At 48.1% G+C, this 25407-nt stretch overlaps 9 protein-coding genes across 13 annotated transcripts; 6 read left to right on the top strand and 3 right to left on the bottom strand.

Moving 5' to 3' along the window:
- Positions 1-4411: 4411 nt before the first annotated feature.
- Positions 4412-5986, bottom strand: FVEG_00808 (peroxiredoxin (alkyl hydroperoxide reductase subunit C)). The gene is made up of 5 exons (XM_018887420.1): positions 5504-5986; positions 5392-5437; positions 5156-5321; positions 4784-5097; positions 4412-4528 (listed from the first exon to the last, which is right to left on the bottom strand). Exons 1-4 carry the CDS (start codon positions 5815-5817, stop codon positions 5069-5071), a joined length of 555 nt encoding a protein of 184 aa, XP_018743179.1. The 5' UTR covers positions 5818-5986; the 3' UTR covers positions 4412-4528; positions 4784-5068.
- An 878-nt stretch (positions 5987-6864) lies between these two features.
- FVEG_00809 (hypothetical protein) lies at positions 6865-7692 on the top strand (the record flags this gene model as incomplete). The annotated part of the gene is made up of 1 exon (XM_018887421.1): positions 6865-7692. One exon carries the CDS (start codon positions 6865-6867, stop codon positions 7426-7428), a length of 564 nt encoding a protein of 187 aa, XP_018743180.1. The 3' UTR covers positions 7429-7692.
- Positions 7693-9591: 1899 nt separating this feature from the next.
- On the top strand, positions 9592-10014 carry FVEG_14737 (hypothetical protein; the record flags this gene model as incomplete). Its single annotated transcript, XM_018903708.1, has 2 exons — positions 9592-9836; positions 9966-10014. 2 exons carry the CDS (start codon positions 9592-9594, stop codon positions 10012-10014), a joined length of 294 nt encoding a protein of 97 aa, XP_018743181.1.
- Positions 10015-12040: 2026 nt separating this feature from the next.
- FVEG_00810 (hypothetical protein) lies at positions 12041-16196 on the top strand. 3 transcript variants are annotated; one of them, XM_018887423.1, is made up of 6 exons: positions 12041-13169; positions 13231-13885; positions 13940-14257; positions 14306-14369; positions 14422-15958; positions 16023-16146. In XM_018887423.1, exons 1-5 carry the CDS (start codon positions 12878-12880, stop codon positions 15304-15306), a joined length of 2214 nt encoding a protein of 737 aa, XP_018743183.1. In that variant the 5' UTR covers positions 12041-12877; the 3' UTR covers positions 15307-15958; positions 16023-16146. The 3 variants fall into 3 exon arrangements, with proteins under 3 accessions (XP_018743183.1, XP_018743184.1, XP_018743182.1); XM_018887424.1 differs by having other exon boundaries at positions 16026-16134; XM_018887422.1 differs by having other exon boundaries at positions 14422-16196.
- FVEG_00812 (small nuclear ribonucleoprotein D1) lies at positions 15787-17976 on the bottom strand. Its single transcript, XM_018887426.1, has 3 exons — positions 17824-17976; positions 17685-17734; positions 15787-17613 (listed from the first exon to the last, which is right to left on the bottom strand). The coding sequence occupies exons 1-3, from the start codon at positions 17835-17837 to the stop codon at positions 17306-17308; spliced, it is 372 nt and encodes a 123-aa protein (XP_018743185.1). The 5' UTR covers positions 17838-17976; the 3' UTR covers positions 15787-17305.
- On the top strand, positions 16205-17185 carry FVEG_00811 (hypothetical protein). Its single transcript, XM_018887425.1, has one exon. It carries the CDS (start codon positions 16293-16295, stop codon positions 17055-17057), a length of 765 nt encoding a protein of 254 aa, XP_018743186.1. The 5' UTR covers positions 16205-16292; the 3' UTR covers positions 17058-17185.
- A 185-nt stretch (positions 17977-18161) lies between the features above and the next one.
- Positions 18162-21618, top strand: FVEG_00813 (Cullin 3). Its single transcript, XM_018887427.1, has 3 exons — positions 18162-18601; positions 18661-20936; positions 20989-21618. Exons 1-3 carry the CDS (start codon positions 18536-18538, stop codon positions 21164-21166), a joined length of 2520 nt encoding a protein of 839 aa, XP_018743187.1. The 5' UTR covers positions 18162-18535; the 3' UTR covers positions 21167-21618.
- A 91-nt stretch (positions 21619-21709) lies between these two features.
- Positions 21710-22986, top strand: FVEG_00814 (U6 snRNA-associated Sm-like protein LSm2). The gene is made up of 4 exons (XM_018887428.1): positions 21710-21877; positions 21944-22091; positions 22161-22263; positions 22317-22986. The coding sequence occupies exons 1-4, from the start codon at positions 21864-21866 to the stop codon at positions 22346-22348; spliced, it is 297 nt and encodes a 98-aa protein (XP_018743188.1). The 5' UTR covers positions 21710-21863; the 3' UTR covers positions 22349-22986.
- On the bottom strand, positions 22371-25362 carry FVEG_00815 (hypothetical protein). 3 transcript variants are annotated; one of them, XM_018887431.1, is made up of 3 exons: positions 25135-25356; positions 24731-25076; positions 22386-24668 (listed from the first exon to the last, which is right to left on the bottom strand). In XM_018887431.1, the coding sequence occupies exons 2-3, from the start codon at positions 24737-24739 to the stop codon at positions 22653-22655; spliced, it is 2025 nt and encodes a 674-aa protein (XP_018743191.1). In that variant the 5' UTR covers positions 24740-25076; positions 25135-25356; the 3' UTR covers positions 22386-22652. The 3 variants fall into 3 exon arrangements, with proteins under 3 accessions (XP_018743190.1, XP_018743191.1, XP_018743189.1); XM_018887430.1 differs by having other exon boundaries at positions 22371-24668; positions 24731-25362; XM_018887429.1 differs by having other exon boundaries at positions 22386-25076.
- Between the last annotated feature and the right edge of the window lie 45 nt (positions 25363-25407).

The following is a 25407-nucleotide window of genomic DNA, read 5'->3' as shown; positions in this document are numbered from 1 at the left end:
AACCCCAATAGATCAAACTTCTTTATCTGATTCTTCGACAAACCCCGCTGTGAGGTCGATTAAGCATTGGCACAGGTAAACTTGCTTTGTTGGAGGAATGGGGAGATGGTGGGATAGAAGATGATTACAAGTATCTTACGGAGTACTGTGCTTCCAGGTGCTCGGCCTCCAGCTTCTTACGTTTAGGTGTTTTCCTGTTCTAGTACCTCATTTCTATCATTCTTTTCTAGACCGCTTCTCTCTGGATCTTTATCCCAATAACTGGCTACCTCTTCTCTCTCGCAACTTCAGCCTCAACAAGCAAACAAGTTGTCGCGAGCCGTCACCGAGTGACGATACAAATCGTGGTCGAAATACAAACCGTGTTTCTCACCCCTCTCTTTCTTTCTCGTCGGCCGATCATTGTCCGGGTTGGATGGTGTGTGGATGAGCTGGCAATCCGGCTTGGACTAAAATTAGCCCCGAGTTATTCACATCCCGACGGCCGGCATAACGGGGCACAAGGCGCTTTTCAAAGCTGCAAAGTTCTTGAGCTTCTGTCAAATTCACAAAGAGGTAGCCTGCTTTGACTCACGAAGAGCGGTCACCAAAGCAAGGTAAGGCATTCTGCTGGCTACCTGGTAGGTAGGTAGTTGGTGCCCATGCCTGTCTAATCGATACGCTATCGATATGCCACCATAACAGGGCTGTATATTGATGTCAGTGGGTAGGCCTCAAACATCTCCAGCTTCATCAGGACGTCGATATGTACCTAGTTCTAATTCTTTCCAAAGCTCAGGCATTGAAAGAATAACATCTCAGCTTCACAGTACCTAAGGTATCTAAAACCCAAGGTATGGACACGTGACGAAACGATTTGCCTCTTCTTGGTCACATGCAATGCAGTGAAACGAAGCTGGCTGAGGGGATATGGCAACCTTGAATTGATGTAAACGATTGGCAAATGTCGGTGTGATATTATTGGCACTCGCTCACAGCCTGAATCCAGTGATTCGGACCTCTTCTTCACTGGCCGTGTGGTATTAGAGACATTCCCAACCTCGTTGTAGGAAGTTATCAAACTTGGCTTTATTCTCATTCCGTCAACGGTGTTCCTTTGCCTGTCTGTAGTTGTGAAGAGCTCTGAAGCGTAGCTCCACAGGACAAAGATCCACGTGCAGGATCCGTTGGACGTGCTACGGTACCCGTCCGTCTCTTGTACGAGTGCAGGCCTGGATCTAAAAGGGACGCAATCACAATACGAGGCCCTGTCTGTTCCATCCTGAGACCAGAGCGAATACCTCTGTCCTCCGTACATTGATTATCTCTTTCCCCGTCACTGCCGTTGAGCCCTGTACCTTTAGCTTTTCACCTCATTAAACACACCGGGCTCAGTCTTGAATGTCTCAAACTGGCTGCAGCAGTTCGTACGTAAGAGCTACGGAGTCGGTGAGTGGCCGTGGATCCTTGGCTTGTGGATCGCGGTAATGCTAGCACGGTCATTGCACCTCAATGGGTGGGAATATACGGGACGTCCTAACGTAGGCTCCGCATGTGGACGAGGAGAGGAACTCTTTGTGTTCCTGTTGCACGCGGACGCGGCGCGTACCTTCAATTGACATCTACACACCTTATTCAAGGGTAGGTAGTCAAGAAAACTTTGAGACCTCTATGGCCAGTAACCAAAGGGCTCAGGTAACTTTATACATACTCAGTAAGCCTTCGGATTAAACATTTTCGCCATTTTGCTCCAGAGCTGGAGGTTTTCTTGCTCCATGATGCTGTTGTGTCTCTTTTTGCTTCGAGGGCCGATGTAATGTCATCGTATCCTGAGACGACGACGCAAAGTTGCAACGGTATTTTGCCGAACAGAAGTCAAATTTCGTGTCAGAGTCTCAGATATGGGGGGGGTTACAGCACTGGTGCGTTGTCGGCTGTGCTCGATCTCACGCATCGCATCGCATCGCATTAATGAAATGCACTCACTCACTGCTCAAGTGCATTGTCATATTGCTTCCCAGCTATAGCCTGTACGTACACTATCAGACTATATCTACCGTACTTGTCTCGAGATCGCACGTCGTCTGCTAAAGTGGTGGGGGGGTAACCGCGTGGTGGTGGTGTGTGTATCCCCCCATGTCTTGGCCTACTCGTTCTGTGCTGTTACGGATGCATGTGCGTGGTTGGCCACTTGTCACAGCTTACCTAGTCTGCGGCTAGGTACCTCGAGTTGGTGTGGTTGGGTAGACATCCGTCATCTTTTCCCTTCTCCTCCTAGTCTTCTTCGTCTGCAGAGCGATGCAAGGTTACAAAACTGAGGCTTCATTAGTATCAATTGGTTACCATGGATCGATAATGTTCCGATTGGATTTGACATCAGATTTGGATTTTCAGTTATAAACAATAGGTGCCTAGCTAGCCATGACGCATGTTGTTCTTCTACTACATGTGATTCTGGGGAGTGATGGAATATCAGCGCCTTGGTTTGATATCTCCCAATCATCCCATATCACAACATCAATGCATGTGGCCGCCTCATGATCTCGGACTGCATGCATGTATAACAGCCCAATATCGGCAGCCATGTTTTGCGCAAACACATACCTATTGAGAAGTGACTGTCTTGGGCAACAGCGCATCTATCTAGTGACAGAGCCTGATGGACTGACTGCATGCTTGGATTCGGTCTGTCCGCCTTGCATTTATCTCGGTGTCAGTGTGGAATAGGCTATGGCTGTGACGCCTTAGTTAACGGCTGTGGCCATCAGCGCACTTGCTGCAAAGTCTACCTGATTACACCATCCAGTGAACACGTCGATCGAGTGACGATATTCGTAGCTCAAAGAGCCCTGTCTGGAATAAAGGGTACCTAAGTTGTTTGTTTCGTCATGTCGCGGCCGCCGCCCGCCCATGTCACATTTCAATATCCGATTATCACCTCAGCCGTAATTATATCGATATGATTCATGCCCCTGGGTTCCAGCGTTAACACCTACTACAGGTATGCAACGATTCTAGGTTCATCATATCGAAATTAGGCCCGGTCACACGCGGCCGTCACATATCCGGGCATCTTTGGTTCATTGTCGAGTTTTGATTCGTAGTTAATCACTTGTTGCATTTCCTCCAATACCCTTGTTGCGCGCTTAATTCACCACTCAACAAGGCTGCTCACGATATCGCGTTCCAGACGCGTCCCAGACCCTCCTCGTTAGCCTTTCTTTCGCCCTTGTACAGGTAGTTGCAACTCATTTGGCGTGACAAGCCCAAGCCCTTGCGATGGATTCTCATTCGTCGCCGTTATGTTCTTTAAAGAGCTCTCCATTCCAAGTTCGGACACGGCAGAACGACCATCGTCATCTCGGTCCACGGCGGTCGAGTCCCTGTTTGGAAGGCATTCTTTTGTCTAAAGGCTCAGCTATACGGCTAGTCTGAGTAACATGCCGCTGTCATTATCCTACTTTTGATGGGGCATTTCGGCTATCGAGTTGACAAGCGTTTCCTGTCTGGTCTGATGATATGTCTAGTGATAAGATACGTAGTGATGTGATGCTGGTCTGTCTATCCATACTCCACCGTCATTTGTCGTGATCAAAACTTATGTCTTTTGAACACTGAGAATCTGCCACCAGATTAATACAGTCGCTAATTCCATAGCGTAGGGTGTTAGTGAAGTCTGTATTTCTAATTGTTTTCAATGTAATGTTTTTTCCATTCGATGATGGCTTCTGCAGTACCTTAGTTACAGCACACCACAGTTCATCAAGGACTTGAAACCTGTACAAACACAGTTGGGTCGTTGTGGTTGATATATTCTGCTCACGGAAACCACAATTTTATGCATCAGTAGTATACACAAGCTAATACCTTAAGCATTATCGTATGTTTTGTCGACTGATGACTAGAATATAAGAAAGGCACTATCGAGTACACAGGAGAGTCATGTTTGGTCGTGTAGCAACTATAGGGTAGTAGTAACGGAAGTCTCTCTTATCACTCCCTGAACCAGATGTCAACGCGGACTGTATTCAACCAGTTGTCGTTGACTGAGAAATGTGTCATTGGAAATATCGTTGGAGCAATCACATTGGATATGTACAATGCTGCCGGGTATGTAGAGCTGCATGCGTCGTGATATCGTTGGCAATGCCAAAGGCGACTCGCTGCGAATGGCAAACCAACTGAAAAGACACGCGAGAATAGGTGGGATCATCCACTGCTGAGAGTTTCAATACCCACGCCGAGTTATGGCCGTTAACCCATAGGCTGGCTATGACCAGCAGTGACTTCGACAAAAGGGGTATCATCTTAGCCAGAAATGTACGATAGTGAGAACTTTCACAGAGCAATAATTGCAGGAGGATAAGTAGCCTTTGTCCAGCAGCTGAAACCCGTGATATCCCAGGACTGCGCTTGAAGGTTTGCATCTCCTCATGCCGCCACCAGTCAGATCACTGGACAAGTGAAACAACTAACTCCCCCACAGGCCTTCCTCGCAACATATCTGAATCCAGGACAGAAGGCTCAGACCAAACGAGTGGACGCGAGCCTTGCGAATCAGCCAAGGTTTGCATAGGTGACAGGTGAGCGGGGGATAAAATTATGATAATAAACGAATAGTACTGACACTGGGCAACTTAATCTGCGAGCCGAATGGGGTTCAAAGTTATAGATTTAAAAGAATCGAGACGCACGATAATCATGGAGCCAATGGCAATATTGTCGAAAGAGTTGGAAGCGATGGCTCGCTAACCAGGAAGCCTATCTCACAGGGAAAGTATCACATTGGAAGCCAAACACTCACAAGGTCTCATCAAGGTTAGTCTGTGCTCTTTTGTTCATGTTGAATCTATATGCGTCAAGATTAAGGAAGGATTTTGCTAAGAGGTCGTTATTTGTGCGGATCGAGATGATTAGACGAGCAGGCCATGACGACAACAGGGGTGGTCAAAGCCAAAAAGAATTTGGACGAGTGAAATTTAAAGTACTACGAGTACTGAAGTGATATATTTGGATCAAGAGATGCTCTTAGGGTGTTTAAGATAACACCAAGGGGACACTCTATTCCAATTTATAGAGATAGACAAATCTAGTCGAGCACTTGCTCCGCCATGGAGACTAGTAGATTTGATGTTAGCCAATATGACATGATAAACGATCCTAGGATGTTACTTACCAGCGCTTCCAGTATTGTCAGGCTCCACGTATGCCTTGCTGACCTTGCCATCCTCCACCTTGAGGGCATATCGCTTTCCTCGCATACCGCCAAATACCTCGTATGCCTCGAAGCCAAGGTCTAGAGCCTTAGTGAACTCACCAGTAGGGTCGCCAAGGAATCGGATCTGAGAGAAGTTAGAGGAATAGCCTGGAACATTGAACGAGGGGAGTTTCGTGTTAAAAATGTTTACTCACACCGGTCTGCTTGGCGGGGTCGAGCTGCTCACTCCAAGCCTTCATGCTGCAACACAGTCAGAAACATGCCAGATTATCATTGTATACGATGGTTCATGATTGATAAACTTACACAAACGGATCATTGACGGATACAACAAAGACCTGGCCAGCCTGCTTGAGCTTGGGGTGGTTGATGTAAGAGGGAATGTGCTTGCTGGAGCACGTTCCGGAGAAGGCAGCAGGAACGCCAACGATGTATCCATTGGCGGACTTGAACTCCTCCGCGAGATTGACCTTGTTACCGGGCGAGTCCTCCAGAAGGACGTCAAGGTTAGGAATCTCTTGACCAACGCGGACAAAAGCACGAGGGGTAGAGTGGAAGCCTCGCGCAGCCAAAGCAGGCCTGGCGAGGGCGATACGTCGGATAGGAGCTCTGAAGGACATTGCCGAAGGCTGTTCAGATAAAGTGTGAGGCACGCGTGGTCAATTGCTTCTTGGATTGCCAGTTGATTCGCGGCGGAGGTTGAAGCTTGGGACAGCTGCGGTACAAATGACATCACGTTGAGCTCCTTAGCGCAGTGGAGCTCAATTGTTGAAAGCTGATGTACCGGCTCCTTGCGTGTGCTTTTTGTATGCGAAAATCATGATCGTGTTACACTAATAAAATGGACCAACAACAATGATAATGTTTGTTAGACATACATATTCACTCTTCAACAATTGGTTTCTACTGTTTGCCCCGGGCAATAAGCTGCACATATCCGCAGGTGGCCTCGCTGACGAATGACCTATATCGACGAATTACTACCTGTAGCTATTATGTACTTACCTAGGTACTAACCTTGCCTAGGTATGCTGTAAGGAAGGTATTAATATTTTTTGCTAGAAATGATTAGACCGTGGAAAGGGAAGACATCTAGCGTGTAGATCAATATGGTACCTATGCATACAGGTAGAGTTTTCTTAATACTGGATACCTACGGAGTACCTGGGTAGGTATTTGAAATAACTTGCTGGCAAAGAGTGTCTGGTGAATACCTAGTGATGAAGAGATCATCCTATTGACCATTGTAAGGGTTCCTATTGTTGTTTCTACCTTAGTAGGTACCTGTGAAGATAGCTCCGATGAAGAAGGAATATGCAGCTGCTCAAACGGCGCTGCTGTATGCCTGCAGTGTGCCTTCCGTTCCATTCTGTCCATCAGTTTGCCCACACCTGCCTGTATTCGTTACTGCTTTGCTGCCCACGGCGGAGGAGAACAGCTCAGATTTCTAAACCCTTATAATTCAAGAGAATACCTATATCAACGTCTAATATTTCTTAGGTGGATTTATTTGCGTCTTATCGGCACTCGATACTACCAACTCTCCTACTGCAGGCGGCTGATCTCCCCCGAACAATTTATTTGAAAAGCCATACAACGATATCTGATTGAGAAGCGAGAAAAGCTCAGGATAGCAGGATGACTTGATTTTATCGACCATATCAATCATGCCTGAGAAGGACATGTGTTCGAAATTTGACGAACACGATACTCTGGGGGAACTCCTGCTTCATGGACCAGATTCTACTCAACAGGCCACAAGTGAAAACCTGCCACACATTGTGCTCGAAAACTGGCCTACACAGACTCCAACTTGGCGCAACCACTGTCATGTGGTTTACATTGTCGATTTCGGGGTTCATTCTGAATGTGCGCGAGCAGATTCCTCCTTCACCAGCCGAGCGAATAGAACCCGCAATCACATAGAAAGTGGCCTATTCGTACAGACACATGCGAAAAGGATGTGCGGTCATCTTTACATGCCCCAAAAACACCCGATTTACGAGTATTATGTGCTTCAGAGTCAGAGACTGGACAACATTAGGCAGCATGAGTATTTCGCGTCCGATGCCGCCATCGGATTCATATTCAAGAAGGATTATGAAAACTCCTTCTACCAGATACTTCGGGAGATACAGTTACCGTACAAGAGAAACCCTGAAGACTCGGCTCTTTATCGACACCATGACATCAACGTCCAACAATTTCCTCCTGAGAACTCGACGGACTAGGTGACGGCTGTGCTTATAGTGATGGGAACAAGGAAACTGTTGATGGAAGATGTGCCAAATGACTGGTACATAGATGACACAGGAGTGTTCCAGGAACACGGTCGACATAAAACTGCTGTTCAAGATACTATTGTTTGCAATGAGACAACTTTGGTTGGGATCTTGTCGTGGTACTGAGAAACGAAGAGCCTATATCTCGGAGCGATGGATATGATATAACGTCAATGCAGTTATAGAAAAGATGTCATCAGGGGAATCTGAAACAATATTTCCTATGCAATTGAACAGTGTGGTGCATGATATATGTTACATATGAGTATTTAACGATCGGGAAACGCTGTCCGAGTGATGTAGTGTTTGACCAGATCCGCTATTCAGTACCACAACACTACCGCATGAATGTTGAAGTGAACCTGCGTTTTACATCTGTCTGGAGCGTTGGAGCTTGCGTTAACGACTGTTGATATCTATTGCTTTGCTATCGAACAATATTAAGAGGCTAATTACGTGACGGATAAACCTGCTGTCATGGCTATACCTCCCATACTGCCATCCTGGGAGTAGGGACTCACCAACACAGGACGATAAATATAGTACGTCTTGACTCACAGACCACAGTTTCAATAATAATTGTTTACAGACCTGACACCGGAATCAACCGAGCCTGTACAGGGGTATTTGCAAAAAGGTCACGTACGTTACACTCATGTGTACTTTTTATTCACAATGGAGGTGGCTAGGCTCATCCCGTTGGCAGAAGGGTGTTCGTTTCAGAATCAATCAAGGGTTGACAGGCCCATCCGGAACCCCGGATGGAGAGGCAACACGAAGATGGAGGAAAAGCATCACCTGTGCGCATTCGATCGTGATGAGATGCTTGCTATGCAAGGGATCTCCTTGCGTCCCAATTCGCTGGGGGCTACTAAGTCAGTATGTAACGATGTATTGTCTCTGAGTAGAACCAGAACAGCATTTTGTATGCATGCTAGCAGCCTATGCCGCATCTCAGACATAGGCATATTTAGGGCGAACAGAGAGTCCAGTATTTCGTCTCTGAATTAGCTTCTTGAAGCCAGCATGAAAGGTTGGAGAGCACAGGTGACATGGTGACAGCACGTGGGGGCTACCCCTCGAGATCAATTTCAAGGTGAATTGTGGATAGACAATTCGCATCTGATCCTGAACTGTGATAGGTAGGCATTTTGACATGAGTTGAGATCAGAATTCCCAAGTATCTCAACATGGGACATGGTCGTTGAGAGTGGAGATATCTCGATGTTAAGATGTTAGCCCTACTCCGTACAAGCCTTCAACGCGGTTCTTGGCCCATGCCTAAGCCGCAGCCACTGGCTTGGCGACGTATCCTCATATGCAGTTACAAGGCCCGAAGGAGTACATAATAAGTTGATGCAGTATCACCCGCTTTGACGTCCGCTTTCTTTTCCCAAAAGTTCTAGGACCAGGCAGGCTGAACTATCAGCTGAAGATGCAAGGTTCCAACTACATAGTACGTACTCCTGCATGTAAGTGCACAACCGCTCAACGTTTGGGTTCGGCTTTCCAATCCCTTGCCTCAAGTAATATGTAAGAAGTGGCTGTCGAGACAGGTAGCTCTTATTAGCCTTGAACCAGCTGTTGCTTGGTGCTTGGCAGAAACGACGGTTAGCATCAAAGTAGACCAGCCATCAGTACATATTAGAGTGAAGGCTGGCGTTGCCGAGACCTTGAATCAGCTTAGCCATTGGAGAAACCGCCTTGTCACAATGTCACCGATGCAATCCAGTATCATTCAATGGCAACGGCTTTGATTGAAAGGGAAAGGTAATGGCGTGTGAAGACAAGAATGTGGAGTGATAACTGGCGTATTTGCTAAAACTACTGGCTGTCGTATTCAGCCATGTGTCGCAGATAGTTAACGTTGGCGATTCCTCGATAGACGAGAACCACAAATGGATATGGATATGAGAAGGATGTGATTCTGACGATCGCCGACCAGCTCCGTGTATCAGAAGTCTTCTTTCGGACTGCCAAGCGTCAAGTTTGCGTGACAACATGCCGCTTTAACTGGGTCTGCTACTGCGATAATGCCCAAGATGGTGATCTTCGAAACTTTGAAGTCGTTTTTATCGTTGCATCCGCAGGTTGCTCTGCCGGCGATCGACAATGCCCCAAACCGCACCACAGTCGTTGCGCGCACGACAGGACAGGGAGCTAGGGAGCCAGGGAGCCAAGAACCAGGTACAGAGTACAGTACATAAGGTACCGTTAGAGTCGGGATACATTCAGTTGTTGACAGGGGAGACTCGCATGGCAGGCAAGGGGACCTGGAAAGATGAGGCACAGCACGCCAGAGACATGGGTCTGAGTGAAGAGAGACAAGGTGATGCGAGACATGCCGCAGTTGGAATGTGTGTATAGGCGCTAAAACGATGATGATAGTGTATAGACCAGTGAAAATGTAGCTCTGAATCCCTTATCGTTGAAGAATAGATACGATCATTTATGAGCAACTTTTCCTTGATAAAAAACGGGCTGAGTACTACTACAATGAAGATTGTCAATCAAATGCAGGGCCCTACGGAGTAGATGTAGTTACCTTGGCTCTATTTTCTTTATTTCTCCACGACCAGTGGATTTACTCGCTTGCTAGAGCGTCATGACCTCACTCAGTCACACGGGCCTGTTTAGTGGTGCATCGTAAAGAGAGAAAATGACGGACATGTTTGGCTATTCGAAGCAATCTGCCAATGACCCGGCGACAAAATTGCGACATTACAGCAATACAAGTGAAATTCAATTTGTATCATCATCACAATAATATCGATAGCCAACACATATTGAACCACAGCCAATTCTTTCCCCTCCATTATTACCCATCTCACGCACGCGGGCATCCGTCCATGAGTACCCGCATAAGCAGGTGCAGGCACTTTAGTAGAGCCTTGTGCCCTGTGTCTAGCCCGAAGCGGGTGATGGTCCAATATACCCCTGACTTGGCACGCAAGGATGGATCCCTTGTCTCTTGTTGCCCCTCAACAAGCGTTGATTGACAGAAAACTTATGCGGGCCTCTTGATGGGGAGCAGAAAAAGGAAATCACAAGAGACGAAGGCACTGTATTTCGCAAAGATGTTGTATCCTACGCTAAGAAACGCGCCTCTGATTATAACATATCTCTGCCTCCAATTTGTCTTGATCAAATCTAGTAGTACAAAGATATCCGTTGAAATACAAGGATGCTCAAGTTCTTTCCCTCGCATCTTTTCCCTCCCCTTGTCAGGCACGAGGGCTATTTTGGCGCCCCAAACCCAGACCATCCATCACTGAGCACCTGTCGCAACCCTCCACTGCCCCTGTCTCCTGTCGTGTCGTTTAGGAAGTTGGAAGTGCTCTGTTAACTTCTGTTGCAGGTCGCCCGGTATAACCGTTGGTGACTTGGCTTCAGCTTGGGCACCTAACAATGGAAGTCACAGATTCTCGGCTTTTAGTGCTGTATCATTGAGGACGGTCCCTTCAGCTGACCGTGTTCTCAAACAACCGGAACTTTGCTCAGAGTCTGTTTTTTTTAAATCCTAATCATCCTTGTATTTGGCCATATCTATAATCCTTACTAACTATGAACCAGGGTCCTCCCACCCATAGCCGCTGCCCAACCATCCCACCCATAGCCATCCAACTACTTGCTGCATGTGTGTTTATCTACACTCATGAATATGTGAAGAACTCTTGAGATCATCCCCTCTGATCGACCATGAGTCTGGCGGTCTGACGACTGGAGGATGATCAACCGTTTGGCCAAGTAACCAATTTTTCTTTTTCTCAGAAGAAGCACGAGAGGTTTGCACTACCAAATTAGACTACAAGCCTCTGTCAAAGAAACCCCACCAACGCCGCAATTGTAACGCTTTCGTTCCACATGATCTCAAGAAGCGACTGGCCATTCGGATTACTTCTTATAAAGCAATAAGCAAATGAACTGAGCCTCGAGTCTTTTGTGGTGAAAGAAGATAGGTACTGTACTCCGTACAATTGACCTTAATCGGAACTAGGGGGCCGTTGCAGAGCCCTTTGTTTCTCGCCCGCAAAATCCCAGGATCTCATTAACGAGTTAGGGTTTTTACTTACAAGTAGCACTACCTACAGGGTAGGCACACAGGTCTGCCAGGCCCAACAACGTTAACAGTCCCGTCCGGGTTGTTGCTGATCGTCATTGCACCTGTGGGTTCCCGTTGCAAGAGCCCGCTTTAAAAACGATCATGTTTTTGGGCGGCGTCGCTCCACTCTGCCTCCCGTGAGTTTCGTCTCTGCCCCTGATCCCAGCAGGTACGGAACGCTTCCAGGGCTTGGCCTTCTTCTTTTCTTATCTACCTACTGAGGTATCTTACATATTTACGTAGTATGGCGGCTGGTGGTATGCATGGTAAGCGTATTTTGGTGAAGGGCTACTGCGGGTGATTGTTAATACCTAATACTTGTTGATTGACCGTTGAACTGTGTCCCGTCCGTTGTGTTAAATTTAGGGTTTGTGGAAAGTATCAGTAAGGTATGGATGGTAGTTGCAAAATACAGTAAGCCTTCAGGTTCAGCTACCTTAGTAGCTTCAAAGCTCTACACCAACTCATTCATCACCAGTGGTGGTAGACCAGCCACGTTATTCCATTCCCATCCACACCCAATTCGCCTTGACTGGGCATCATCATTACCATCCATCCACTACTGGTATTGCTCTCTCATCTCAGTTCAGGTACCGATCAAAAGGTACTGGACTGCACCCGTAGCTGTCAGGAATCTCTGATTCGTCCTCCCTCCCTCCTCTTTCACTTCGTCTGCCACCTCGGTCTTGTTTCTTACCTGCCTTCCTTCCTTCCATGACATTGGTTGCCCCTGATTCCTACCTGACCTTTCCTCTCCTTGGCCTCCTTTTCCATTCGGACGTACAGTACGGAGTACATTAGTAGGCAGGTTCTCTAGAGTCACACAAACCTATCAGGTTCATGTCACTTTTCTTCTGGATATCTTCTTCCGTTCTTCCAGTTCTTCTTCAGCGTTGATCATTTCCCTTGTCAAACGCAGTTCATTATCCTTTCATTCATCGTCGCCGCTTGTTTCGCGCTCGCTTTAATTCCTCCTATTCTCCCCACACACACAAACAAGTGCAAGCCCACAACGCACGCACGACCCTGCAGCGTCGAACGCCAACGATCCACCGACCGTCCCACGCGCCGTCTCTCCCTCCTGAAGTCCGCGTCTCAGCCGTGCCTTTACGCGACACCTGGGGCGCTTCAAAGCATCCAATCCATCCTTCCTATCTTATCGCTCGCTACACCGAAGAGGGACAAACTTGATTTCAACCATCACCAAAAACACGATAACTACAGTTCTATCCACTTTGTCCTGACCTTGTCCCTCCCTTGGATATTACCACTAAGGACTAACTGACTGGCCCTTTCATGGCTGGTAACACCCGCCGGCGCATCACGTTGCCGGATCCTGAAGAGCGACGGCCTTTACTGAGTAGGCTCAGTACAGGCGGTCCAGAGAACCGCGATGCCCTGTATAGTTGCATGACAGACCCTCATAGTCACTTGCCTGTGTATACCAACATACACCGTATTCGTCGCGACATCATCAGCGTTGTTGAGGACTATTTGAGCCTCGCCCAGCTGCAGGATCTGAGGATTAATGTTACAGTTGTGCGGCCATTGGTGGATAAGTTCTATGGCCTCAACGACATTTCTATCAGTAAGAGAAGTGCTGTTGACCCCTTTTGAGAACACTTTACTGATGTGATATGACGTGATAGTCTACTGTTTGCTGGTTAATCGTGCTCAGTTTCTCGAAGAGCAGTCTCATCTCAATAACCGTCACAATGTCAACTTCACACGTGCTACTCTATGTGAGCTCATAGCTACGCGCATCCTGAGACGCTTTGGTGAAGTGCATGATGATGGCCACGACGGCCTTTTGCTCCTGGCTCATATTCTAGTCGCTGGCTTTGAACCCTTCCAGAATGCCCCAGAAGAGATTCGAGATGAGGCAGAGCGCACCACCTCCTGGGTTGATTACAAGACTCTGCCATCTCTTGAGGTTGCCATTGTCACTGAGAGCAAGCATTTCTTGAGTTCAGCGACTTGTCAAAAGGTCGTCAACGCCATATACGAGGGCCGAATTGTCTATACCCCGTCGACATTTTGGGACATTATCCCCGATCATTACAAGTTGAAGCCCATATCTATTTATGATCCTCGCGAGTCCCCTCTTCTCAACCAATATCGCCTGATTGTCCCTCGAACCCGAAATGTCCTCGAGTCAATCCAATTCGCCACGCTGCTCACTCTCTACGTTGCGGTTATGGTTCTTAGAAGGAAAAACCGCTATGGACCAACAGAAGCAGCTTTTTCTATCTTTGCTTTTGGATGGGGTTTGGATCAATTTGCTACTATTTTAGCACATGGTTGGTATGCTGCGGACTTGCTTGTCCTGTTTTCACTCGAGTACTAACCTTGCGAAAGGAACGTCTATACCCAGAACCTGTGGTCATTCCTTGATGTGGCCTTTGTTCTCATCTACTGGGTATATCTTGTATTGCGGTTCCTGGGCTGGAAGCTTGGTGACGCGAACCTTGACGAACAGGCGTTTGATGTGCTTGCACTCGCCGCTCCTGTCTTGGTTCCACGGCTTGCTTTTAATCTCTTGAGCGACAATCTCGTGTTCTTGTCCCTTAGGTCAATGATGGCGGACTTTTTCTTCCTCACAGCTCTATCTGCCTGGTGTTTCTTGGGGTTTCTGCTTTCACTTCTGTGGCTCGGCGAGGGGGCACACCCCATCCTGTAGGTTTCTGCACCACCTCGGTGAAACGTGGTATTAATATACATCAGAACAATATCGAAGTGGATGATCTATATTTGGTTTGGATTGGATGGAACAGGTATACATCGATCGGTCAGTCTTCATCCCCCCCCTTATGCTTAACAAATTCTGACATCTCTACAAGACCGAGTTTCACTGGCTGCTAGGACCTAGTGTGATGGTAGCCTTCGCTTTCCTCGGAAACACACTTTTCCTTACCATACTTGTATCGATGCTTTCCAATACATTCAGTAACATCTCGTCAAACGCCATAGCGGAGATCAGTTTCCGTCGAGCAGTTCTGACACTCGAGGGCGTCAAGGCTGACGCTGTGTTCGCATACCAGCCCCCGTTCAACATCCTCGCCGTATTCCTATTCATCCCGCTTAAATTCGTCGTGAGTCCGCGCTGGTTCCACAAGATCCACGTCACGGCGGTCAAGATTCTGAATCTCCCTCTCCTGCTCATCATCGCTGTTGCTGAGCGCCGTCTGCTCTGGCCTTCCCGTGAGATCGAAGACCCAACGGAGATCAAAGCTCCGCCCCCAACAAAAAGCCAGTTTTGGAAGAAGTGGCGGTTGACGGTTCACCGAGATCTTCGCGCCGTCTTTCAAGTGCCGCCGCCTGATACTGTCCACGACGACATCGCTGTCGATGATGATCTCACGCATCATCTCATCCGTCGACAGTTCACACGCAATGCGACAAATGATATAGAGCCCCGCAACCTACATAACACCTCTAGGCCCGATCCCGGAGCTCGACGTCCATCACGACGAGATTCTATGTTTCCTGGGATCCCGCCCCAGAAGCTTCGAGGATCCTTCTCCGAGAATGACATGTTTGAGGGAACTACAGATAGACTGGCCAATATGGAAAAGGCGATACGGCGCATGGAAACGATGCTATCTCGCCTAGTTCCATCTGCCGAGGACGCCATCAGTGATGATGAGTTGGAGCAAAGCGGGACACTTAGGGGAGACAATACTGCCGAGTCGTCATTTAGAGGTTTAGCGGATCGTGATTCATGATGGTTCCATGGTGTTTGGGTATAAGTATAAACAGAATTGCACACGCGGAGAGCTAGGGAAGAGCGTTGCGATACAATATTATTGTGGTGGCCTTTTGTTATAGCACTGATTAACTGGCACTGTTGGAAACATCCATTCCTGTCACCACATAGTCTAGCCAACCAACCTTCCTTTTCTACCTGCGAATAGAACTTGTTTTTCGTCTTTGTCCCTCAGCAATAATTCCAACACATCTTTTTCTGGCGATTGATTCCCTGAACGCCTGAGAATGTGCACTCTCACATATTTCCAGCACAAAGAATGCAAACACACCTGGCTTGTCCTTACGGAACCTTGCGAGCCATTCATGGGCCTCAACAATTGCCCGACCTTCTGCGATGGTACGGCCAAGGAACCACCAAAATTCTATAAGACACAGAGTCGACCATGCCCTCGATGCCAGCTGCACGGTGTATACGATCGTAATCTGGTTCGGATGGTGGAGGATATGGGCTGGGGAATCAAATGGGGAGTTGGGCCAGGACAGGATGATTGGGGCTGCGAGATGAAGTGTGCGATGCTTTGAGGCGATCGTTGCGACGGACTTTTGCACGAGCTTCGAAATCCTGGAGTTTTCTACCGGTTTGATTAAGGAATCTCTCCAGCAACCATTGTAGGTTCCTGTCTGCCTGGTTCATGCATCCCCAAACTATCCATCCATACTGATTCAAGTGAAGCAGATATGTTCGTATCTAACCCAACAAAAGGCAATCAGTTCGAAACTGAGCACGTTGCCACTGCTATGAACCAGAGATTTGCGATCCACCAACAACAGCTCTTTATCCGTCTTCTGTTTCTATCAACTATTTAGTCTTAATTTCTTGATTCTAAGCATATATCACGTGCCGCATCCACTCAGTGCCATCACAAGTTTTCTATCTATGATCTAAATACTAATGAAGCCTCACCACAATCACATCGCATTCTCACATTGACAATTATACATCATGCTACCAACACCAGACACTTCGCACGTCCCATATGAGCGAGTCTACGAACCTGCTGAGGACTCATACCTCCTCTTGGACACGCTCTCATCAGCTGCAGAGACCGAGTATCTCCAAAAAGCGTTTCCCGACATAGCGCCGCTCGTGGTGGAGGTCGGCACAGGCTCAGGCGTCGTCCTCGCCTTTGTCCACGCACATGCGCAAAAGCTTTTTGGCACACGTGAGGTCCTGACTGCGGGAGTTGACATGAACGCCTTTGCATGCCGGGCTACAGTCGGAACAGTTGCAAAGGCAGCCTGTGACAACCCCGACTCACATGCATTTTATCTGGGTTCATGTATGGGAGATCTCACAACTCCATGGCGCAAGGGCACCATCGACGTCCTCATCTTCAACCCGCCATATGTGCCCACGCCTGAGATGCCTGCCAGACCAGACTCGTTTACCGCAGACGACCTCGCAGTCAGCACAAAGCCTTCGTTTGACGACGATTCGTATCTGCTGGCCTTATCTTATGCAGGCGGCTTAGATGGTATGGAGACAACAGACAGACTGATCGAGGCACTACCCCAAACCCTGTCCCGACGCGGCTGTGCCTACCTCCTTCTCTGCGCTCAGAACAAGCCAGATCGAGTCAAGAGTCGCATTGAGGGATTTGGGCCTGAATGGCAGGCTCAAACTGTTGGGAACAGCGGCAAACAGGCCGGATGGGAGAAGCTGCAGATCGTACGGATATGGCGAGACTATTCAAAAGCCGTAGAATAAAAAAAAGGTTGCGGTGGAATTGGGGTGTGTGAGAGCATATATTCAGATATCTTTCCAAAACAAGAAAAGCGATACCCACCCCACGCGGGTTCATACAGTTTTAATGGCCAAACAACCCGAACGCCAGGTTTCATTTGAATGTGATATCTTCGCGATAACGTGGCCACTCCACATTAACGATGCGCATGCGCGCCTCCATCCTTTCCCCATATTGTCATTTCTCCTGAATCTTCTCATGTCCTTCTCGTTTAGGGCCGTCCTCCGCGACCGCGGCCTCCACCACGTCCGCGTCCCCTGGGACCGCCTCTGCCCCGACCTCCTCGCCCACCCCGCTCTGCCTCCTTTCTGGCCTTGTTCTTCGGCTTAGGGGCGTCGTCGATCAACAATGTATCGAGGGGTAAGGAGTCGGGCAGGATGAAATATCGGATTGTAGAACCTCGGATATTCATCGTCTCTAGAGAGATAGGCTCCTGACCCTTGATGGTCATCTTGACGGTTCGGAGGGCGGTGTTCATCTGAGGGGAGACTGAGGAAATGGTGCCGTGAACAATGGTTCCTAGACGACAATTAGTACCCGGCTGATTGCGTGGCTAGAAGCTTGCATAGGGGTAAGGAGCAATATATTACCATTTTTCAACTCAATTGTCACCGTTTCGTTGGCGCATTTCATGAGAAAACTAGTTGTGCCAAGTCAGTCCAGAAGCTCAAACTTGACGAGAAGCTCAGCACAATCCAGGTGTGCGCAAGACGCAGGGGGAGTGCTTACCGAACCAGCTTCATGTTGGCTAATTAAGAGAGCTTGGGCGCTTAAACTGCTGTATAATTGTTCGGGGTGGAAGCAGGTCGTTTTAAGGCGCGTCGTTGTAGGATCGATTGGCGTGAGGCTGAGAGGCTGGCTATCGAGTAAGGCCGCCTGAATTGTCGGTCGGAAAAATCGAGGGTCAGAGCTGCAGGCATTGTTCTCACGTGACTTCGCGCTGCGAAGCTCGGTCTCAGTTCCCCACACAAGTTGCATCATTGGTGCAGCTTATCGATAACGGCGCCTGGGGCTGAACTAACAACCTAATTGTAGGTAGCCATGGATGCGGAAACCATAAATTGTAGCCTCGCCAACTTGAGCTTGCCATCTCTCAAACCGTGCCTTGCCAGTGCCCCGGGGATTCCGTCTTTTTCATTGCCTTCTCTCTACCGAGCGCCCGGGGGCTCGTCGCCTGAACCCTTCTTCGACTTAAGGTGCCTAGGTACTTAAGGTAGGTAGTCTTTGCCGCTTCGTTCCTTTATTCATTCGCCGATTTCGCCATTCACTGCGGCCCCGCCTGGAGGCTACAACTTGCATCCATCATTACCCCACCATATTCAGGACTCAGGATCAACGCGGAAAACGCAAGAGAGCTCCATCCTCCCCTACGACACATAAAAACCCTGCGACACCTGAACTTTCACCTGGGGCGATATCGCCAACTATATTGCCATAAAGTATGATCTCGGGACGTGGAGGAGCCGGCGCTCGGGGAAGGATTCGTCCTCCTCGTCGCATTGTGCGTGTAAGTTCGATGTACTGAAACGTTAGTATCTGAATCCTGAATTAATACCTTGCCTTTAGCCAAATGAAGCTGCCGAGGGTTCCGATTTCGAGGCTTGCTGGAAGATGCTAGATGAAGCCCTGCGCGACATTCACATGAAGAACTGCAGCCGACTGTCATTCGAGGAGCTGTACCGAGCCGCGTACAAGATGGTTCTCAAGAAGAAAGGCGAATTGCTTTATGATAGGGTCAAAGCTTTCGAGGAACAGTGGTTCGCAGATCATGTTATTCCCAAGATTCGAGAACTCGTCAGCAAGAGCCTGATCAACATTGGCGCCGAACGAACCTCGACGACGTCCGTCAATGAGAGACGGCAGACAGGAGAGAGGTTTCTCAAAGGGCTGCGTGATACTTGGGAAGATCACAACATGTCAATGAACATGACCGCCGATATTCTTATGTATCTTGATAGGGGCTACGCGCAGCTCGAGGCCCAACGAACCCCCATCTTCGCCACCACCATCGCGCTTTTCCGTGATCATATTCTACGGTCTTCGCTGAACACCAACACAAAGAGCAAGGTGATCGACATACTTATATCAGTGGTCCTCGACCAGATCGATATGGAGCGCGAAGGAGACATCATCGACAGAAATCTCATTCGAAGCTGCAGTCGAATGCTCAGCAGCCTCTACGAAACCGAAGAAGAGAAGGAAAACGATAAACTGTACATGACAGTATTCGAACCTCGCTTCCTCGAGAACAGCAAGATATACTATGCCGCCGAGTGTGAGAAACTACTACGCGAATCGGATGCTGGAGCTTGGTTGCGACACACCCAACTGCGACTGAACGAAGAAATCGATCGATGCGGAACAACAATCGAGCTAGAAACATTACCCAAAGTCACGCAAACTATCGATCAAGAACTCATAGTCAAGCACCTGTCCGAATTTTTGGCTCTTGAAGGGAGCGGCCTGAAATGGATGATTGACAATGACAAGATTGATGACCTCTCGATTCTCTACAAGCTCATCTCCAGGGTCGATTCAAAGAAGACTGCTTTGCGAGACATTTTACAAAGTCGCGTGGTTGAGCTAGGCCTGGAGATTGAGAAGGTACTGAAGAACACTGATTTCTCGTCTGGTCATGGCGAAGGAGACGAGGCCGGTGAAGGGGAAAAGACAAAGATCTTAAATCCTGCGGCGCAGCAGACAGCTGCTGCGATCAAATGGGTAGACGATGTACTCCGTCTGAAGGACAAGTTCGATAACCTCTGGGCTCGTTGCTTCCAAGGAGATCTTATTATCCAAAGTGCATTGACCAAGAGCTTCTCTGACTTTATCAACATGTTCAGCCGCAGTTCTGAGTATGTCTCTCTGTTTATCGATGACAACCTAAAGAGAGGCATCAAAGGCAAGACAGAGGCAGAAGTCGATATCGTTCTAGAGAAAGCTATCGTCCTGATTCGATACCTCCAGGATAGAGATCTGTTCCAGACATATTACCAGAGACATCTGGCAAGACGCCTGCTTCACGGAAAGTCCGAAAGCCATGACGTTGAAAAGCAGATCATTTCCCGAATGAAACAAGAACTCGGCCAACAGTTCACCAGCAAGTTTGAAGGCATGTTCAGAGATCTTGTCACGTCAACAGAGCTGACTAGCGGCTACCGTGACCATATTCGTGACCTGGGAGATGGCAGCGGCAAAACCATCGACCTTAACATCAACGTTCTCACTACAAACTACTGGCCGCCCGAGGTCATGGGCCGGACTACGCAGATTGGCGAAGGATCTCGTGTTACGTGCACATATCCCCCTGAACTGCGACGATTGCAGGCGAGCTTTGAGCAGTACTATCTAACTAACCGTAATGGACGCAAGCTCACCTGGATTGGAACCACTGGCAGTTCAGATGTCAAATGTACCTTTCCGGCCATCCCTGGAAAGTCCGGCCCGCTCTCTCGGGAGCGAAGATACGAGATCAACGTACCAACCTTTGCGATGGTTGTCTTGCTTCTCTTCAACGACCTTGGGGAGGGCCAGTCATTAACCTTCGAAGAGATCCAAGCTAAGACCAACATCTCAACTCCAGATCTCATGAGGACGCTGACAGCTATTGCTGTAGCACCCAAATCTCGCGTGTTGATGAAGGATCCTGCCAACAAGTCCGTAAAAGCAGGCGATAAGTTTTCCTTCAATGCATCTTTCCAGAGTAAGACCATACGAATCAAAGCACCCATCATCAACGCGGTCTCCAAGGTCGAAGATAATACGGAACGAAAGAACACTGAGGAAAAGAACAACCAAACCAGAGCTCACGTTGTCGATGCGGCAATTGTGCGAATCATGAAGTAGGTTCCAAGTCTAAATCTTACTGCCAGCTTTGGTTACTAACTCTTGTAGATCTCGAAAGGAGCTTTCTCACTCGCAGCTCACTAGTGAAGTTCTTTCACAACTCTCCGGCAGTTTCCGTCCCGAGGTCGCCCTCATCAAGAAGCGTATTGAGGATCTCATCGCAAGAGAATATCTTGAGCGCCCTGATGAAGATGACGCGCCAACTTTGTATCGCTATGTGGCGTAGACTACAAGCTCAATCTCACGAATCACGAAAGAAAACGAATCGGCATTTCCCAGTCTTGCAAGGCGTTGGAATGATAGGATCCATACACTATTGATATACATAGCGTGGTTGCACATGGAAGCTTTTGCTTATGGAAGGCAAGGGAGGGAAATCGTGCGAGGAGGGTCGGACATTTGTTGCTAAGAAGGGGATACGAGAATCCCCCAAAGATTAAAGCGAGGATTTGAGGTCTACAAAGACGTATGATTATTTACAAGTCTTACCTGCAGCGCGAGTGGATTTGGCTTTCAGTCAGTCTTGGTTCATGGCCAGTGGGTTTTATTTAGAAGACAATCAGAACTACCAGAGCACGACTCTTCACCCGGGCAGATGTATGAATGCCAAAGCAATGTTCATGTAAAAATGCCACAGATTACAGAAGCTAATGATGATTTGTTGCTGTTGATTCGAGATCATTACGTGAGTTGCTGGTGAATCATGAATAGTCACGTGATCATACTCAACGATGCCTTGACTGTAGACGCTATCATGATGGAGATCTTGCACCACCAAACAAACATCTAAGCGCCTTCCTCGATACAGAAACTCGCTCGAGAAACAAACCCGATTGAAACGACAAGAAGAACACTCGTGAACCCCCAAAATATCGTCGATTTATCCTGCGTGAAGCCTCAAGCGCGAAAAAGCTACCGACACCATGCTCTTTTTCAGGTACTATCGAACTATCTTCTATGTGGTTAACGCCCTTGTTCGCACACTGACACGCTATTCATACAGCTTTTTCAAGACACTCATCGACCATGAGGTCACTGTAGAGCTCAAGAACGACATTCAACTAAAGGGAATTCTCAAGAGCGTGGATCAGTACCTCAATATCAAGCTCGATGACATCCAGGTTGTTGAGGAGCTCAAATACCCTCATCTTGTATGTCGACTATACCCTTATCCTGGGCGTTTTGAAAGAAACTTGACATCTGACTTAATATTACCACAGAGCTCTGTCAAGAACGTCTTTATCCGAGGCTCAGTTGTGAGATACGTTCATCTTCCCGGCGCGTCAGTTGACACACAGCTGCTGGAGGATGCTACACGGAGGGGTAAGTTGCGTTTTTAAGAAAGTCAATACGGTATACTAACACATGTGTTACAGAAGCAGCAGCTCAACAAGCTAAGGCGAAATGAGCTGTTCAAGGCGATGGATGAGAGGCAAGATAAACTTTTTCGGAGTTGACTCTTACTATTATGGTAAACGGAAAGAATGATAATTACGTCGAGACCGGGATGATCACCAGAGAGAATCCATGAGGCGCTTGCTTCTGATGCGGATAACTGAATGCTCCTTTCCCTTCTAAACATTATACAGAACAGAGAGTCATGAAACGATCGAAGACGTTGATAGGTCAACATGGTATCTAAAAATTAAAGGTCATCAGATGGAACTCCCGCTCAAGAGAATAATGCACAAATCGCTTCACATCATAGTCGATCACCAGAATGCTCCGCCGGCTTTACCAGCTTTGCCATCCCAGAGTTCCTGCTCTGACACCCTATCATCGTCTTGACCTTCAATGAGTGGCATCACCAATCCAGCCCGTCTTCTTTCTGAAAGCCAGCGGTCTATCCAACCCTTCATGCGCTTTCTTGACTGCTCACTCCCTACATTGACTGTTGGAATGACTTTCTCTATTCTCAAGCTCATAACAAACATGGCGAGCTCTCGGAAGCTACTGTGTTCTGAGTAAGGAACCCCAAAGCACATGGCTTCCTTGGTACTGCCTCTCTGTGGAATAAAATCTTTATATCCAAATCGTGTTCGCCAGCCCTTGTCGTGAAGGATCTGCTGAGTATGAATGCTGCCAGGTGGTGTGTTCGCACCGATGGTTTTGCCTGCTGGTCGGAAGTTCCAACCACTGGGCCGAAGTCCTACAATACGACTAAAGTACGGCTTATAGCTGTTTAGGTATTCCTGAAGAGTTTCTGCACGAATCTCCATCAACATCTGCATATGCACCTGTGCCTCGAGGGGATCAGATGTAAGGAGTGCCGTGAGCTCTGGGTCGTCCAGCTGTTTGCAGATCTTGATCTTGCCAGGTGATGCAAAGATCTTGGATTTGAGTGCTTTAGCGATGGAGATGCATATGCGTTCTTTTCCAATAGAGTACGTTCCGCAAATTACGAGCAGCCGTTGAGGGTGTTTCTTTTTGGTGTCCACTTTTGCGTTCTCATCCGGTTTCGTGTTTGGGAAGAACTTGCTGACTGCTGGAGTTCCTTGACCGCTAGCCTTTTCCCAAATATCGTCTTTGCAATTGGGATCAGGAGACAATGAGCCACAAAGATCGGCGCAGGCCTTGATAACATCATTCTGGGGTGGGAAGGAGTATCGTGGATTGAGATACGTAGTGTCCAAGTAGCAGATATCAATCTTTTGTTGCTTGGACTTTCCAGAGATCGCGTCGATAGTCTCTGGCTTGAGAAGAGGATGCCTGACATGAGCAGGGCAAGCTCGGAAGTCTCCACAGTGTAATATGCGTTGAACACGGCTGTTGGGGCCTTGCTTCATAGTCTTTTCAAAAAGGAAGAGAGAGCTTCCCGGACAATGATTTGCCGGTATCATCGTTACTTTCGCGCCTTCTGTCCCTGGTATGTCGTAGGATTTGTCAAATTCAAGCTCCACAACCCATTTTGCCGCTGTACGAAGTTGATTTCTAACAAGGCTGCCCGTGACCTTGCTGCAGTATATAGGGCCGTGACACCATCTTGCTGTAAGGCCGATATAGTGGTCACTATGAAAGTGACTCAAGAAATATGCTTTGCAACCCTGGACGGCGCCATACCGGAAAGCGTCTACGCAAATAGAAAATCCGGGCATGATCTTGTAGAAAGGGCACGTCCTCTCATATGCTTGCTTTCCTCGGGAAGCGTGCTCAGCAGCAGCAGCCTCTTGCCATGCTGAATCCTCAACATTATTGGACATGAGCTTCGAGAAAGCAGACTTTGGTGCCGGGCCAAAACTTATAACTTCGAAAGGGTTCGCTTGACCGGGCCTGGGAACAGCAGCCCGTGCAAATCTTTTGCTGACGTCGGCCGAAGGGACCTCAGGGGTCGAGATAGGAATCGCTGAAATTGGGTTTTCCGACTTGATTTGTTTTGGTGTCGTTTGCTCCGGTTTCGGCAACGGGATCGGGTGTCCGTCAAGACAAGAATTAACATGCCGTGTTGCTTCATCTATGGAGATCCCTGCCAGGCTCCCGCTACATATGGGACAACACTCTGCCGTATGATCATCATCAAGGGGGTCATCGGCCAGGTCTTCGCTTGAAATCCCAGCTTCCTCCGCTTCTAACCTAGCTTGCTCTCTCATGTAACGCATTACTCGCATTTCCTCCCCTTCGAGATCGGCCAGGTCCGGGAACTCCTCGTCTACTATTTCTCCGAGATCGTCGAATTGTTGGTATGTTGAGTCTTCCCGTTTCAAGGCTTGTGTGGTAATATCTGCTTCCTTCTTTTCATCGATCTTAGTAAAACCGTCCGTCTGGACCTCGTTTTGCGGGGAAAGCTCCGTACATTGGCCATTCTTTTCAGGCTTGTTGTTTGTGGCCACAATATCGTCCTCAGACTCCTCCTCACTATCCGAATCCATTACGAATGGAGTCTTGATTTTGGATTTTGTTGATTTGCGTGAGGTTTCGCCATCATACTTGGCGGGTGAGGATCGGTCTTCAGCCCTGGCCACCTGCTCAGCTTTTACCGAGACTTTGATCTTGGGCAATTGTTCGGGCTCTTCGCTCAGTTTCCTCTTTTTGTAGGGTGATTCAGCCTCGTTGCATCGGATCGAGTCGTTGGCGTCATCGGCAGTGTAGAGATCTTCGTGCTCAATAGGGTCCGGTGCAGCCCCAAGAAACAGAGAGGCCTCATGTTTTTCAGCCTTGCTAAAAAAGCTAAGGATACTTTGATTGGCCTTGACTGACTTTTTGGGCAAATGTGAGATAGTCTTCTTCGGTGTATGAGACTGGCTGGACTTTTTCGGTGCCACCATGATGATAGCCAATGAAACAGTGAGTATTGGCTTTGTCTTTGGCAATAGAAGAACTGAAAAAAAAGGGCCTGGTAATTTAGTTGTCGTCAAGCCAATGAACAAAAGGCAAAGAAAGCATGCGAAGATGTCCTGGAAAATCAGCAGCCAACCAAAAATGAAGTGGGATGCTTTGAACCTCTTATTAACGCGAAACCGCGAAGGGTGG

This window comes from Fusarium verticillioides, chromosome 1 (genome assembly GCF_000149555.1).
Source record: "Fusarium verticillioides 7600 chromosome 1, whole genome shotgun sequence".
NCBI classification, from domain to species: Eukaryota; Fungi; Ascomycota; class Sordariomycetes; order Hypocreales; family Nectriaceae; genus Fusarium; species Fusarium verticillioides.
The sequence above is the reverse complement of the archived record's forward strand: the minus strand, read 5'-3'. Positions and strand labels throughout refer to the sequence as shown.

What these genes read in the sequence shown, in the direction of transcription:
- FVEG_00808 (XM_018887420.1), bottom strand. Translation starts at nt 5,817, where the DNA reads ATGTCCTTCAGAGCTCCTATCCGACGTATCGCCCTCGCCAGGCCTGCT. An exon ending in ACCCCGCCAAGCAGACCGGT is followed by an intron (nt 5,322 to 5,391) that starts GTGAGTAAACAT and finishes AACTTCTCTCAG; the next exon opens with ATCCGATTCCTTGGCGACCC. An exon ending in TGACAATACTGGAAGCGCTG is followed by an intron (nt 5,098 to 5,155) that starts GTAAGTAACATC and finishes CAAATCTACTAG; the next exon opens with TCTCCATGGCGGAGCAAGTG.
- FVEG_00810 (XM_018887422.1), top strand. Translation starts at nt 12,878, where the DNA reads ATGGCTGGTAACACCCGCCGGCGCATCACGTTGCCGGATCCTGAAGAG. An exon ending in ACTATTTTAGCACATGGTTG is followed by an intron (nt 13,886 to 13,939) that starts GTATGCTGCGGA and finishes ACCTTGCGAAAG; the next exon opens with GAACGTCTATACCCAGAACC. An exon ending in GAGGGGGCACACCCCATCCT is followed by an intron (nt 14,258 to 14,305) that starts GTAGGTTTCTGC and finishes AATATACATCAG; the next exon opens with AACAATATCGAAGTGGATGA.
- FVEG_00811 (XM_018887425.1), top strand. Translation starts at nt 16,293, where the DNA reads ATGCTACCAACACCAGACACTTCGCACGTCCCATATGAGCGAGTCTAC.
- FVEG_00812 (XM_018887426.1), bottom strand. An exon ending in GACAATTGAGTTGAAAAATG is followed by an intron (nt 17,614 to 17,684) that starts GTAATATATTGC and finishes ATTGTCGTCTAG; the next exon opens with GAACCATTGTTCACGGCACC.
- FVEG_00813 (XM_018887427.1), top strand. Translation starts at nt 18,536, where the DNA reads ATGATCTCGGGACGTGGAGGAGCCGGCGCTCGGGGAAGGATTCGTCCT. An exon ending in CTCCTCGTCGCATTGTGCGT is followed by an intron (nt 18,602 to 18,660) that starts GTAAGTTCGATG and finishes CCTTGCCTTTAG; the next exon opens with CCAAATGAAGCTGCCGAGGG. An exon ending in GCAATTGTGCGAATCATGAA is followed by an intron (nt 20,937 to 20,988) that starts GTAGGTTCCAAG and finishes TAACTCTTGTAG; the next exon opens with ATCTCGAAAGGAGCTTTCTC.
- FVEG_00814 (XM_018887428.1), top strand. An exon ending in AGCTCAAATACCCTCATCTT is followed by an intron (nt 22,092 to 22,160) that starts GTATGTCGACTA and finishes ATATTACCACAG; the next exon opens with AGCTCTGTCAAGAACGTCTT. An exon ending in GGAGGATGCTACACGGAGGG is followed by an intron (nt 22,264 to 22,316) that starts GTAAGTTGCGTT and finishes CATGTGTTACAG; the next exon opens with AAGCAGCAGCTCAACAAGCT.
- FVEG_00815 (XM_018887429.1), bottom strand. Translation starts at nt 24,806, where the DNA reads ATGGATTCGGATAGTGAGGAGGAGTCTGAGGACGATATTGTGGCCACA.